At 39.2% G+C, this 13,259-nt stretch overlaps 1 protein-coding gene across 1 annotated transcript in view; it reads right to left on the bottom strand.

Moving 5' to 3' along the window:
• The window catches only part of dennd1b (DENN/MADD domain containing 1B), a 77,475-nt gene extending 64,216 nt beyond the window's left edge, over positions 1-13,259 (bottom strand). Inside the window, exons 1-2 of the mRNA XM_079471772.1 lie at positions 12,778-13,259; positions 12,272-12,336 (exon numbers count right to left, since the gene is read on the bottom strand). Coding sequence (XP_079327898.1) covers positions 12,272-12,336; positions 12,778-12,794 — 82 coding nt within the window. The 5' untranslated portion in view covers positions 12,795-13,259. The remainder of the gene's footprint in view (positions 1-12,271; positions 12,337-12,777) is intronic.

Below are 13,259 nucleotides of genomic sequence, written 5' to 3'. Positions count from 1 at the left end.
GCTCGTCCAATTTACATTTTATTTCTGTTTTAAGCACTTGCAAATGCAGAATGATATTTGTCATGCCCACAGTAAAATCTCACTGGTCCAAAATCTGTCTCTACATAACCATCCTGTCAAGATCAAATAAATAACACAGCGCTTTTCAATGTGGATCACATGACATCTGGCACTCTGGCTGTGTAAACGAAGGCCATAAACCTTCATGTCTCTGGACTCTTATGTTTGCAAAACACATGGGATTAATTCTTCGGAACAACCGTAGAATGCAGCTGTTATAAAACAGTGTCGAAGACCTTTAAAGTGTCTACAACTAAACCAGACAAACATGAGCGGTACCCACTTAAAAACTGCATTTCTGTTTTTGTCACAAAATGAAGGCCTATGTGTCTGCCTCTCCATTTGTCGTCTTTTACAGAGTCTCTGTGCCTCCTCTTTCTGCTTGTCCAAGTCTCTGCCAAAGGTTAAAATGCTGAACTCGCAACCTCCTTGCCAAAACCTTTTCTTCTTCCCCTCAATCTTTCATTCATCTATAAAAGATTTATTTCACAGTACGTAGAGGTCTGGATTAACCCACACCATGCCCCAGAACAAAGCAATTGTCTTTGTGCCCGAACAGGTCCGTGTAAAAGAGGCAGCCGGTTAGAGGAAGCACCAGCTCCTCCACGTCCACAATAATGTCATTGTGCTTAGTGTGCTGGAAGGGTCCCGCTCGTCTTTAGGGGCTCGTCTAGACTTTGAGCCAGCTACTCAAGAAACTGGTCGAAAATCCCATCAAGCAGTGGAGTGAACGTTAACTAAGGTAACCCGCTGTGAACCTGATGAAGATGTCAACCGAACATATGGCAAAAAAGAAAATTCTATTGTTGGTACAAGGAGCTTTTTTCTTCCCCTTCAGAATGAAGGGGAGTGGAGAGGGGAGGGAGAGCAGTGTTTGGGAGCCAAAAGCAAGGAATAACTGTGGTCATCAGTTTACTTCTGGATCAGTAACTTTATTCTAGCTTCGAGCAGCTCTGCCCCCGGATCTCACAATTAAAAGGGTAAGCAGATTAGCAGGCATCTTTCAAGCTTGAAGAGAAAGAAAACACTCAGTCGTTTTAAAATGTTTTTCACCCTTCCTCTTTTTTTGTCAGATGCCACAAATAGCATTACATTTCATGCTACTTTAGTTGGCAAGAGCCTTAAAAAGGATATACTATACTGCAATGATATGCTTCTTTAAAGTATCAAACTGATCATTTACTGCCTGTGAACCTCTCTGTGAAAAGAGAAACCCAAAAGTTCACATGTACCCTGAATGTTGAGTTGTAAATTGGATAGACGATCAAGACATAAAACCATAAAACCGCATGCAAATGCAAAAATGTAAATATAATAAATGTAATGTAAATGTAATGAAACGTGTCAGGTTGGTCTTGAGAGCTTGACATGTTTTTTTTTTTTAAATTTCACAAACTTACAACTACATTATTTTACAAAGTGTCTGTAACGTTACAAAACTCTCATTAGTCTAAGAAAATACTAATCCTAAAAATAATAACTATTGTATATACAATAGTTACTAATTTATATTTAAAGGTTTAACTTCTACAGTAAGGTTGCACTATTAATCATATTTTAATCATGATTACGATGTATTAATGGGTTACATCGTAAATCATCGCAATATTAATGGGTTAATAGCAAGAACAAAACATCGTCATGGTAAGCTCAGAAATAACAAAAATTGAGGAAGAGTATACAGATGACAGAGGGCTTTAAATTACATTTTTTATTTAATTTTTAATTTCCTCGCAGATTGTAATGTATTATTGACTGTAAAGTAGGGTTGAAGTATGGATCGTGCTCTACGGTTGCATGTAAAGATTAAATGCAAGTTTATTCATTTTACAGTAAAGATTATTTTAGCACACATACTCTCCCTAGTATCTCGATATGTACAATATGAAGTGCATTCCCGCTTATATCATAAACCTGCGTAAGGCTAGCTATAAAGTTTAAGTAATTGTGTTGAGTCACAGCCAATAGTATCCAGTCATTGCGCAAATGACGCCGTTCAAGCACAAACGCACACCACTTTAGCAAGTTTGATGCGCTGCCCATTCATAATTCAGTAATTCATTTGAGAAGATGAGAGAAAGTCAGTCGAGATACTAACTCCATGATCGCCACCACATAACACCGGTCATAATTATAATTTGATCTTTAGAGATCCATTTGTCATCTCTTTACTCTGACTGCATGTTTACATAACTTTATTTAATAACGCATGCATACTAAATTACATAGCCTAGAAGATCAATAAAAACTGTTATACGAAACAAGATTCCCTGTTGAATGAATCTGTTGATATCTTCAGCGTATTTTCACAACTTAATAAAATTCTCTAAACTGCTCATTTAATAATAAAACTATGATGAGCATTTACCTTAGCTGATCCGAAAAATTATCTGATCAGTGAATCAAAATCCGTAAAAATTATCCGAACCGTGAGTTTGTGATCCGTTGCACCCCGACTGTAAAGTGTAACGAATATGCGGAAGTGAAATAAAGTACTCAGCTGACAGAATAATCGCGATTAATAATCATGATTAAAATTGAGCAAATTATAATTTTACCCATTATTGTGCAGCTCTATTCTGTAGTATAATAATTTGTATAATATAATAAAGTGTAATGTACTGATCCAAGAAAAAATAGGCTTCCCACAAAGGCAGCGAATAGACTCTCCAACAAACATCAAAAGCTGATTATTCCCACATTTCACCGCACAGTGTGACAATTTGTCAAAAGCCTGTGTCAATTCATTTGCATATTTTACATGCACTTATAGCTTTTAGAAAACCGCCAGAGAAACAGCACAGAGAGAGAGAGGAAAAAAATCTTGATTCTTGAAGCTAGTTGGGGTGCACCCCAATTTCACAGCTTCATGATTGAGTGGAGCAGCATATGGATGTCGGCTATGTGACAGTCCCGGCATATCACTGTATATTAGCACAGTCTGTCACAATACATGTCCAATCCCGGGAATGTTTATCAACTGTCTGTATGTGAAAGATTCTTTTTTTTCATTTTTGCATACCATTTGGTTCGGCTCATAGCTAGCACGCGGTGGGAAAGAAAGCAATTTCACCACAAAGAGAATAAAGAACATTCAAGCAATCTGCCTCGCAAATCACACCTTAACTCCTGACTCAACTGTAATTTATATGCACGTTACAGAGAGGAGGGTGGGGGAGGTGCTCTGGAGGTACTGCCGAGCTAATCACAACAGTCATAAAGCTGACTTCTATCAAGCTAGGCTACATCTCGTGGACATTAAAATGTCTTTAGCTCTTAAAGGGGGGCAGCCACTCGGTTTGGGTGCGCGAGGAGAAAAGCTGGAAAGGGGTTGCAGCAGGTAATCACAAGTTGCAAACCATATGCTCGCACCATCTGCCTCACACAATACACATACACACATCTAAAAATGGGATACCTAGCAGAAAAAAAACTCAATTATCTATTAAAACATATGACAATTAGGCTTTGGACAGAGAATGTGTTTTATGACTGAGATAAGGATCTGTCAGAACTGATCTATCAGTGACATTAAGAGCCAGAATAAGGAAACTTTTTAAATGGGACTGGTTTTAGGGATTGTATGGCGTAAATAAAGGCATCGTAACATTGTCGCACATGGCAGCTGTAATGGATGTCAGAAAAAAAGATCATTCACAATTTATAATGCGAATAAATGTAAGAAAGAAGTTTGCACACACATCATCATCGCTAAAATCACGCAAATGTTTTATTTTTTAATTGCAATTACTAACTGATGATTGTATAGTACATTTACACTAAATACTTCGATAAACAGCGTGCAAAGATTCTTAAAAGCCTAGTGACGTATTGTCAAGTAAGTTATTGCCTTCAATAAGCAGCTGTCTCAAAGTGAAGATGAATGACTCATGTGTGCTATGACTTCAAAACAAAAGGGGTGTGCTCATATACCTAACAAATGATTATAATGTATGCTAATGCAATATGATCAGAGAAGAAGCCAATCAAGTTAGTTTCATATGTGACAAATGACCTCATGGATGAGACACCCTATGACAAATTGTACGACAAAGCCTCCACAAAGACGGGCATTGGGACTGACCTACATTTAGTGGTGAAAAGTGGGCTGGAGCCCAAAAAGAGGCCACGACTCGGATATAAAACCCGAAAAATTGCCACAAGTCAATCCACACGAGAACATAGCAAAGATAAGGCTATATAAAACATTGTGAAAAATGAGGAGTGAGTAGATATAGCAAGCCTAGTTGGCTCTTAAGGTTATTGTGCAAACAGAAATATGTGGTGGTGAACTTTTATTAATGCTTGGAGGATAAGCACAGTCTCATCCTCAAAAAAACGATGCAAATGTTGTTAAATTAAGAATTAATAGAGAATCGACCCTTATTTAATTTTGCCGATAACGATAACTGAGGTGGTCAGTATCTGCCGATAATGATTAATTAAATATTTCTTTATTGATTTTTATTGAAGTAAAATAGCAATGAAGTGTATAACAACAATAAACAATATTGTTTGAACCAAAAACAGTATAAATGCATTACAAACGGGTCACGTGAATTGTGTGAGCACAGCAGGTTTTAATCACTGACGATCGCGCTCCAGGAATGCATGCGGTCACGTTTTTATTTGAAAGTATATGACACAATCTGAGCAAGAAAGCCAATGCCGAAACAATACATTTACAAACAGAATATGTCTGATTAGAAACTATAACCTGAATACTGTATATGGTATTGTTAACGTTTAAGTAAATGTTACTTCCATTAGACGATTGTGCTGTCTGTGTCATTTCTATCTGCTCTCCGTCTCTGACGCGAGGCCCGCGTGCCACTCAGATCAGGAGGGAAGATAAACAATGCATCTGGGTTAAAGAAGACCCTAAAAGCAAGCAGATGACTGCATCATTGCTCAAATCCACATTTTCTTAACATATGGGGAAGTAAATGCAAATAACCTTCCTGGGTCCTAAATCAGATAAGATCTAAATCAATAGATTAAATTATTTACCACATCCTGACTATGTTGTGTGACCAATTAACATCTATGTTATTTCAAAACTCCCAGAATAGACCTGCCAAGAAGTCTTTCCATGTTCTTACATACAGACTGCAATGGTGCACTTAAACAAGGAAGTCTGGATGACACACAGCATCGTGACGAAGCCTGCAGTATTCTGCCTCTCAGACTGCACCAATCAGCAGATCTAACCTGCTGCCATCCACACGCAAACCACCAATCTGCATGTAGCAGAACAGGTCCCGTGCAGGCTGTGAAAGAGAATGCGTGGGGTCAAAACACCTAAGAAGAAGGCGGAGACCCTGCAGGGCCTGACTGTTCCTGTCAAATTAGCTGAGCTTCACTCGCCAGCACTGGACACTTCATTATTGAGATGGCCATTGAGCTGGAAAAAAGACTGCCAGTTATCTGTAGAGCGAAAGCATGCCACATACGCACAAAACAAACCAACAATCTGTCAATGCAATATGACGATTATGACTTCTAGGAACTACTTTTGTTTGCCTGCCCTTGTTATTCATTTTGAAACCCGTTTTCTTATCTTGTTCTTTTCTTATAAATAAGAACCGCGGTGGATCTGCAAAGGGTCCGCTAATTACGGTTAACTCACAGGAAAGTTTTTGTAAAAATTGTAAAGCATGGGTACAGAAATATTACAACCAATGTTTTCTTTAAGCTGCGCGGCTGCGTGGACTCATTTAAGCTCCTGTGCATTGCAATATTAACCTGCATGCAGACAAAAATATGGTTATAACAACCAGATACATTTCGTTTTTAACTGGAATGCGTCCAAGACCACCTCAGACTGTCACCTCTTATCCGATTTTTGTGCATATCCGATTGAAATCTAATTTAAATGATTGATTGTGCACACTGTGTATATCAGCTGTTTCGATCTGATTTGAGTGTCCCGTGGTGCTCTCTAATGTTTTTGTAATATCTGATTTGGTTTCTATGGCAATGACAGGGAGCCTTGAACTTCCTGCGTCGCTGTGCAGATCGATCCCTGTATGACATTGCAATACTGCGAGAACGATTCCACAGTACACTGCTCTGTGTCGCTCTTGCAGTATGGTGATGTCATACGCTGAATGAAACCACATACGAATGTACTAAAGCCTGAAACTGATTTGTAAAAAGTACTTCGTGCACTTAATACCTTTGCTTGTTTATACATAAATAATGCTACACAAAGAAAAAGTAGTACAACAAATACAAGAATGCAACTTTCCTGGGAATCAAAACCAGTGACTTGCGCCAACGCAAGGGAACTTCAGGACTGCAGGAACAATATTTGAGGTTTTGTTTGTCAACTTTTAGATTAAAAAAAATCAGCAGTGACACAGTCTTCACGTAACCTGCTTTAAATAGCCACGAGATAGTAATTCCCTGCTCCCTTCAAAGTATACACTTCAGGTTCTCTGCTCATCTAAGTGAATTGGGCATAGTAATTTCACTTTCAACTATGGGGAGATAGATCAGATTGGTCTCGCGAGATCTCATGCTACGAGATCTCGTCACACCCCTATAACTGATACAAAGAAGTTCTGCCTTAAGATGACATTTGAAGAAAAAAAAAAAAGAGTGCAGCTCCCAACTCCAGCACTGGCGAATTTGGCAAAACTTCCATCATAATCATAAATTCATGTATTCACAACCTCAGTGGAACAGCTTCAGACTGTACGCAACTAATGAGACTCTTCAGCACAGCAAGAAAAACAGGCAGAATACTGACTAAGAATTTTGAAGTGAAAATCAGTTTCTGCTCGACTCTCATAGAACTAAATTCAGTTTGACCCTTTAGTTATGAAAGGGTAAGTGGGAAGTTATGCCATGGATTCAAACTAAAGCTTTTCTCCATCATTAAGTTTTGTATGAGTGATGCTGGCAAGGTGGAAACTAAGGAGACTCGATGAAGTTGCAGGAGTATAATGAGGGCCGATCAAACCGAATAGAATCCGCATGATATAAAGTATGAGAAAACCATGCGCAAGCTATCCAGGGCATACAACTGCAGCCATTATGAGTAATGGCCAATCAACACCATCTTAGGCACAGTGGCACTGTTAGTCCAACAGCACACTCCCACCAAAGTGTTAGCTGGCTCTGAACCCTAGACACAGCTGAGCGCCAATCAGGTTATTTAACAAGGTGGGGTCAAATGGCAATAAGACTCTTGGCTCCCAGGCCTGTCAAAGGCTGGTGTGTGAAATCCGCAGTCAGAAAATTATGTTATTCTGCTATGTTAAAAATATGTTTTTGAACACATATTTCAGGTTGTTCAAATCTAACATGGCAGACTCCAACGTGGACTAACTGTTAGGCTGTGGCTTAGCAATATAAAGTGCAATTTAAAGTTGTTTTCCAAATGACATACTATGCACTATGCAATATGCCCTAAACCATCTTGTGTCTGATTTTTAGAAGTGTATCATCCCAAATGGAATACAAAACGGTTTTATACTAACCAGACATCAATCGGTTTTCCATACAAACGCATATGACGTCAATCAGCACAGCACAATGCATGTCAATAAAAAACTTTGTATTTCTTGTACATTTCTTGTAATGTTATGCCCAGGGCCAGCATGACTTCAGACACCATCAAACTGAAGCACAATCATTCCACAAGATAACTATGCTCGTGCTGCATCTCATAGCAGCGCCTCCCTTTCGCAACGTGTGCGAAACCGTGACTGTTGAGTACATGAAGTGTTCTACACTTCATATGTTCTGTTAAAGTAGTGCCTCATCGAGCCAAATGGGGACCTTTCTTGAGACTCTTTGATATATAAATGGTAAACCCATTCTATCTTTTGTCTTACATACATTTCTTTTAATGTATTTTTTCCAGTGGAGAATTTTCTTATTTATAAACAATTCTAAATCTTGTCTTCTAGGTTGATATTGTCAAATTATTGTAATTGTGTTATATTTTTCTTCTTTTTTGTGGATTCTGTTATGTTGGTTACCTTTCGTATGTTTTTGTTTGTTAAAATAATAAAATACAAATTAAAAAAAGTGCATCATCCGGGTACTTCTTTTTTTGAGATTTTAATATCATGGCACTTACAATGTCGTGGGAAAATGTAATAAACTTAATATAATAAAGACAAGAATACATTTTAAATAGTTGTTTTTTGTAAAGAAAAACTTTTTCAAGTGACAAACAAACCTTGCTTAACTGGTTTTTAATAGCAATGAAATACACACACAGCCTGTGCAAAGAAAAATTAAGCTGTTGGTCATTGCTTGAAAATCACTTCGCTAATTGCAGCACAAGTGTAGTTGTAAAATTCGGGTCTATTATTTTTTATTGCTTTATTACCGGTTCCAATCTGGATGAAAATAGGAGGCAAGACAGGTAGCATCTGTCTCCACCTACTGCCTTGGCACAGTCAGCATCATCTGCTGGCTTTGGCACAGGCCATGAAAAACATCAATGCGGCTCAGTAGTGCCAAGCACAAGTATGGGAGTCATGCTTAATCCAATCTGGCAAAGTATTCATCTTCCAATGTTAGCTAAAATAAGTCACCTACTTTGCAAATTCTGGGGCTGTCAACCCCAGACCCGAGCTGGGAACAGAAAAGAAATGACATCTTTAAAACTATTTGTTTTTAAATGCATCCCATTTAATTTGAGGGGGACATATACTGTAAATATCACCTGCCCAGCCAACCGAAAAGAACATTTGCTACATTCACTTTTACAGGGCTCGAAAATTGCGACCAGCTACAGTGACCGGGCCTGACATTCACAGAGAAATTGTTTTTCTATTCCACTGCGTTACTTTTTATATTTTTTATGTAAACACGCGCTAGACGGACATATTTGACTTTTGCCACGTCTCACGCATTAGGGCTATGTGTTTACACCACGTCGCATGAGCACAGCGCCGCCTGTAACACAGGTGTAGCAACTTTAAGTTGGCATTACAGTTACTCTCACATATGTGAAATGTATCCATATAACATGATGTGTTTATGGAGTTTTAACTAGAGGTTGACCGATTGAACGGCCAGCCGATTTGGGGGATTTTTTAATGAATCGCCATTGTCAGATTGTGCCACAAATTAGACCGATTAACAGGCAGGTGCATCTGTGAGCAGCTAAGCGTTCTTGTGGAATACATGAAGCTGCCTCTTGCGGCAACCGGATTATCACCGGCATAACACTGTGATGTGCTAAATCATTACAGTTGTCCACATTGTATAGCTAGATAAACTCTGACGTTATAAATACTGTTTCTGTACCGTAAAATTTCTCTCCCTGAGGCAGTGAAATGGAGCAACTCACACTCTGCAGCCATGCCTCGTTACAAAACGAAAATACAGAGAGAAGCGTTTTTTGTTTCTGCTCTTACGGCCATGAGACACGCTGAACGTTGAACACTGTAAGTGTGTGTTAGAAATCTGAAAAGGATAGACAACATTCTTTTCGTCATTAAACCAAACTTTTAAGTCTTCAGCCAAAGTTAAAATCCTGACTTGCTGTTTCCCCTCATTTACGCATTATGTGTGTAGGCGGTCTTTTGTGGTAGTTTAAACACATTCGACCACAAGACCATCTACTTTCCTGTCCTATAAAAAAGAAAAAGGCTAAAGCTAAATATAACGTAGGTATGAGCAGCAGGCTGTGTAATATGAGTGATTGTTTTAATTTTAGTTGTTACTTAGATTATGACCATTTGACTAATGGCAGTGTCTGCCAACAAACATGCACAAAAGCATGCTTCAGAACAGCTTGAGAAGGTGCTTAAAAGTTGAGCAATGTATTATTACTATGAATTAGACTGCTTGTACCCTGCAATAAATACTCAATTTTTCTCAATCATTGCACTGATTTAAAGAGACGTGTCTTCACTACATGTTTCATTTAAGCAATACTCTATATCACTTATTTAGATTTTATGAGTTGAAGGTTAAAAAAGAAAAAAATCTGCCTCATATATATCAGACATCGGGTTCAGTCAGTGGAGGAAGGAGGATTCCTCTCACATATCTACTGTAATGTAAACGTATAACATACTTAGTGTTTGTGGTTTTATGATTAAAAAATTTGATTTTAGGAAATCATGAAGTCATTGTGACTATGTACACAGCAGACATCAGATTCGTGTTTAAATTGTAAAACTGTTCCTATTGTATTTGAGTATACAGACAGACTCTGGTATTCTTCTTGGGTGGCTGCTCCCAACTCTTTCGAACCCTGTATTAACATCAAAACATCATCTTCTCTCTGTACATGACTAAGTGACCCATTCTGAAACTTTGAAATGTAATATATTTAAGACTACAGTCCTTCTGAAAAAGGGGGAAATGAAAGATAAGACTAGAGCAAGGTTGATTTCCTCAAATGATGCTGGTGCCAAGCACAATGATGATGCTGATCAACAGGTAAACAAAGTTCACACCTTTCTAATTGATGAAAGAAAACAAACAGAACATTGAACAGAACAGAAATCTGGGAAAACTAAATCAAGTATAGAAAATATAATAAATAACACCAAATGACACTGTGGTTATAACAAAAGAAGCTCTGTACTACACAGTGGACTTCCTAGAATCAAAGCTCACGTAGTCCATCATAAGCTTGATTTGATGGCTTCATTTTACCTTCAACCTCCAGAGGAACCAGAAAACTTTATTTGACCTGTTCAAATATCAAATTGTACTAAATGACCCACTAGGTGAGTAGAGAGGCTGAATGTCTGATGAGATACAATGACTCCGATGGAATAATTCATATAACCACAACTCCCCTAAAATCCCTCCATTTGGCTACATGTTTTATAATGTTTTGCGCACATACAACCAAGCTCCCACAGGTAATGTTAATATCCACTGTGTATGAAACTCAATAACCGGGGAGAGAGCAGTCAATCACATGCTTTCAACTGAAAGCCAATACGGTGAAGGCAAAGAACTTTTCTGTCAACCACAACATAAAATTTGCGACAAGATATTGCATGGACTTAATGACATGACTGTTATCTCAGGGCGGAGGAGTTTCCTGTGCCTGAGCTTGTAAGCTCATGACGAATCAGGTGACTTCTCATTGGCCCAAAGGCCTTTTAAAGTGAAGCTGCAATCCTGAGAGTCAGGGTCAGGAAATGAAACGCACACTGACAGATGATGAGGGGAAGTGGGTTGGAACTCAGAGACCACGGTTCATTTCAAATTTCACATTAGTGATTGGACAAGGAATATTTTCCTTTTTTGGTTACAGCAACAGCTGCCGCTGTGAACCACCTGCTCTTTAACTCTTATGTCAAGCAAAAAGAGTCAAGACAGTTACAAGGCAGGAGAAAAATCTGTGATACAAGATAGGCTGAACATTTGACATGAACTTCTACATCATTTTACAACATATTAAATATAAACATAGAAACGGTTCTTTGCCTTAGAAAATTGATTTGTAATGTTTTTCCTTCACATTCCGCTCCATCCTCGGAAAATAGGATACAGATTCACGGAGAATGATCAATGTCAGATCAGACCCGAAAACTCTTGCACTAGTTTCTCAATGCACCTGGGGGTTTTAAAGGTGCTAAAGTAAAGGGAAAGACAACCTAAAAATGAATCGTTGCTCATCATTTATTCATCCACATGTCGTTCAAAACCTGTATATGACTCTTTCTTCCGTGAAACGGTAAAGATGATATTTTAAGAAATGTCTCAGTGGTTTTGTCTCCATACAATGGCAATCTATGGGGGGCAATGTTGTTTGGTTACCAACGTTCAATGAAAAATATCTTCTTTTGAGTTTACAAAAGGAAGGTCATACCCTACTCCATTTATTTGGAATGATATGAGGATAAGAAATTGACAATAAACATTTGTGAGCTACCCCTTTAAGTCTTAAAGCGAATGCTTAGTTTTATGATATGAAAGCACACACAGACTGTCCCACCACAGCAAAATTGGACCACCCTGCAATCCTATAATAATAATTTCCTTCCTGAGACTTTGCTTAGTCATGAGACCTCACCATTTACGCATCTATATCATATCAAGCCCTTCAACAACCCCAAACAATACTAGAACAGTCATTTCCTATACAAAACACACAGTCACTTACAAACCAAGAAACACGAAGTGCTGACTTTGGAATAATAAAGCAATTGTTTGTTGACAAATCACAATCTGAACAACCGTTATCATGCGAACAAAATGAGAAACGAAAACTCACCTTCATTTTCAGACGATGGACACGCAACCTGTAGCACCAGATCAAACGTCCTCGCAGGATTCTCCCTGCAAGACACCAAAACAATCCCAACTCACTAACATATTGACGTGAATGTATTGTTCCTTGCACATTTTTCCCCTGACTGACGGGTCGAAATTGAAAGACGTGTGTTTACTTTACGCAAAAACGCTCATGCGGTGTTTGCAGCGCGTGTGTTACGATAAATCACATTACAACGACATGAAGGTTTATAGGAAATATTTACTGCTGTCAAGTGTTTGCACGTATGTGCAGGAATCCGGCTAGGCTAGTTAGCATGCCTGAGGTAAAGTGCTAACCGGTCAGCCGGACCTGTCACCCCCTCGCAGTAAAGATAACGAGCTGACCAACGGACTCGCAAACGCCGTTGTTTATTTCAAACCGTGTCGCGGTTCCATGACATGGACCGATGCAATCGCACCGTGACGAACCGGAGGAATTCGTCACGTAAATAAATGCGGACTTACTTTATCCTGCTGTCCATGGCTACAGCATCGCGTCAGCGGTGGCTCGCGCACGCGGCGGGAAATAAAACAGCGTCTCTCGCCCCGTTCGCGAATCTTCTCGTTCGGCCGCTACCTGGCGCAACACCGCCGCATTCCTCGCTCCGTCGTCGCGCGCTCTCTCCTCGGTGACACTTCCCACGCGCCGTTTCGGTTCCCTCGGCACGGCGATCCTTGAATAAAGCACCAGGAAGTGCGGCCACCGGTTAATGACGTCGCGTCGTTTGATCTACACCTTGTTCTCGCTAGCGTCCGTTCTTTAAAGAGTGACGTTTAAAGTTCTACCCTTGTGATAGTCGTCACTTATTTTGCGTACATAAAAAAACACAAGTTGATTCATCAAGGCTGATACAAGTATGGTTGTCAAAATTGTTGTCCCCTGAGGGTTCTTCCCAAGTAGAGTGCAAGCACGGGCTTGTCCGCTTGCGCCGAACTGCATATTATGC

This window comes from Barbatula barbatula, assembly GCF_947034865.1.
Source record: "Barbatula barbatula genome assembly, chromosome: 13".
In the NCBI taxonomy this organism is placed as follows: domain Eukaryota; kingdom Metazoa; phylum Chordata; class Actinopteri; order Cypriniformes; family Nemacheilidae; genus Barbatula; species Barbatula barbatula.
Note: the sequence above shows the minus strand (reverse complement) of the source record. Positions and strands in the feature narration are given on the sequence as shown.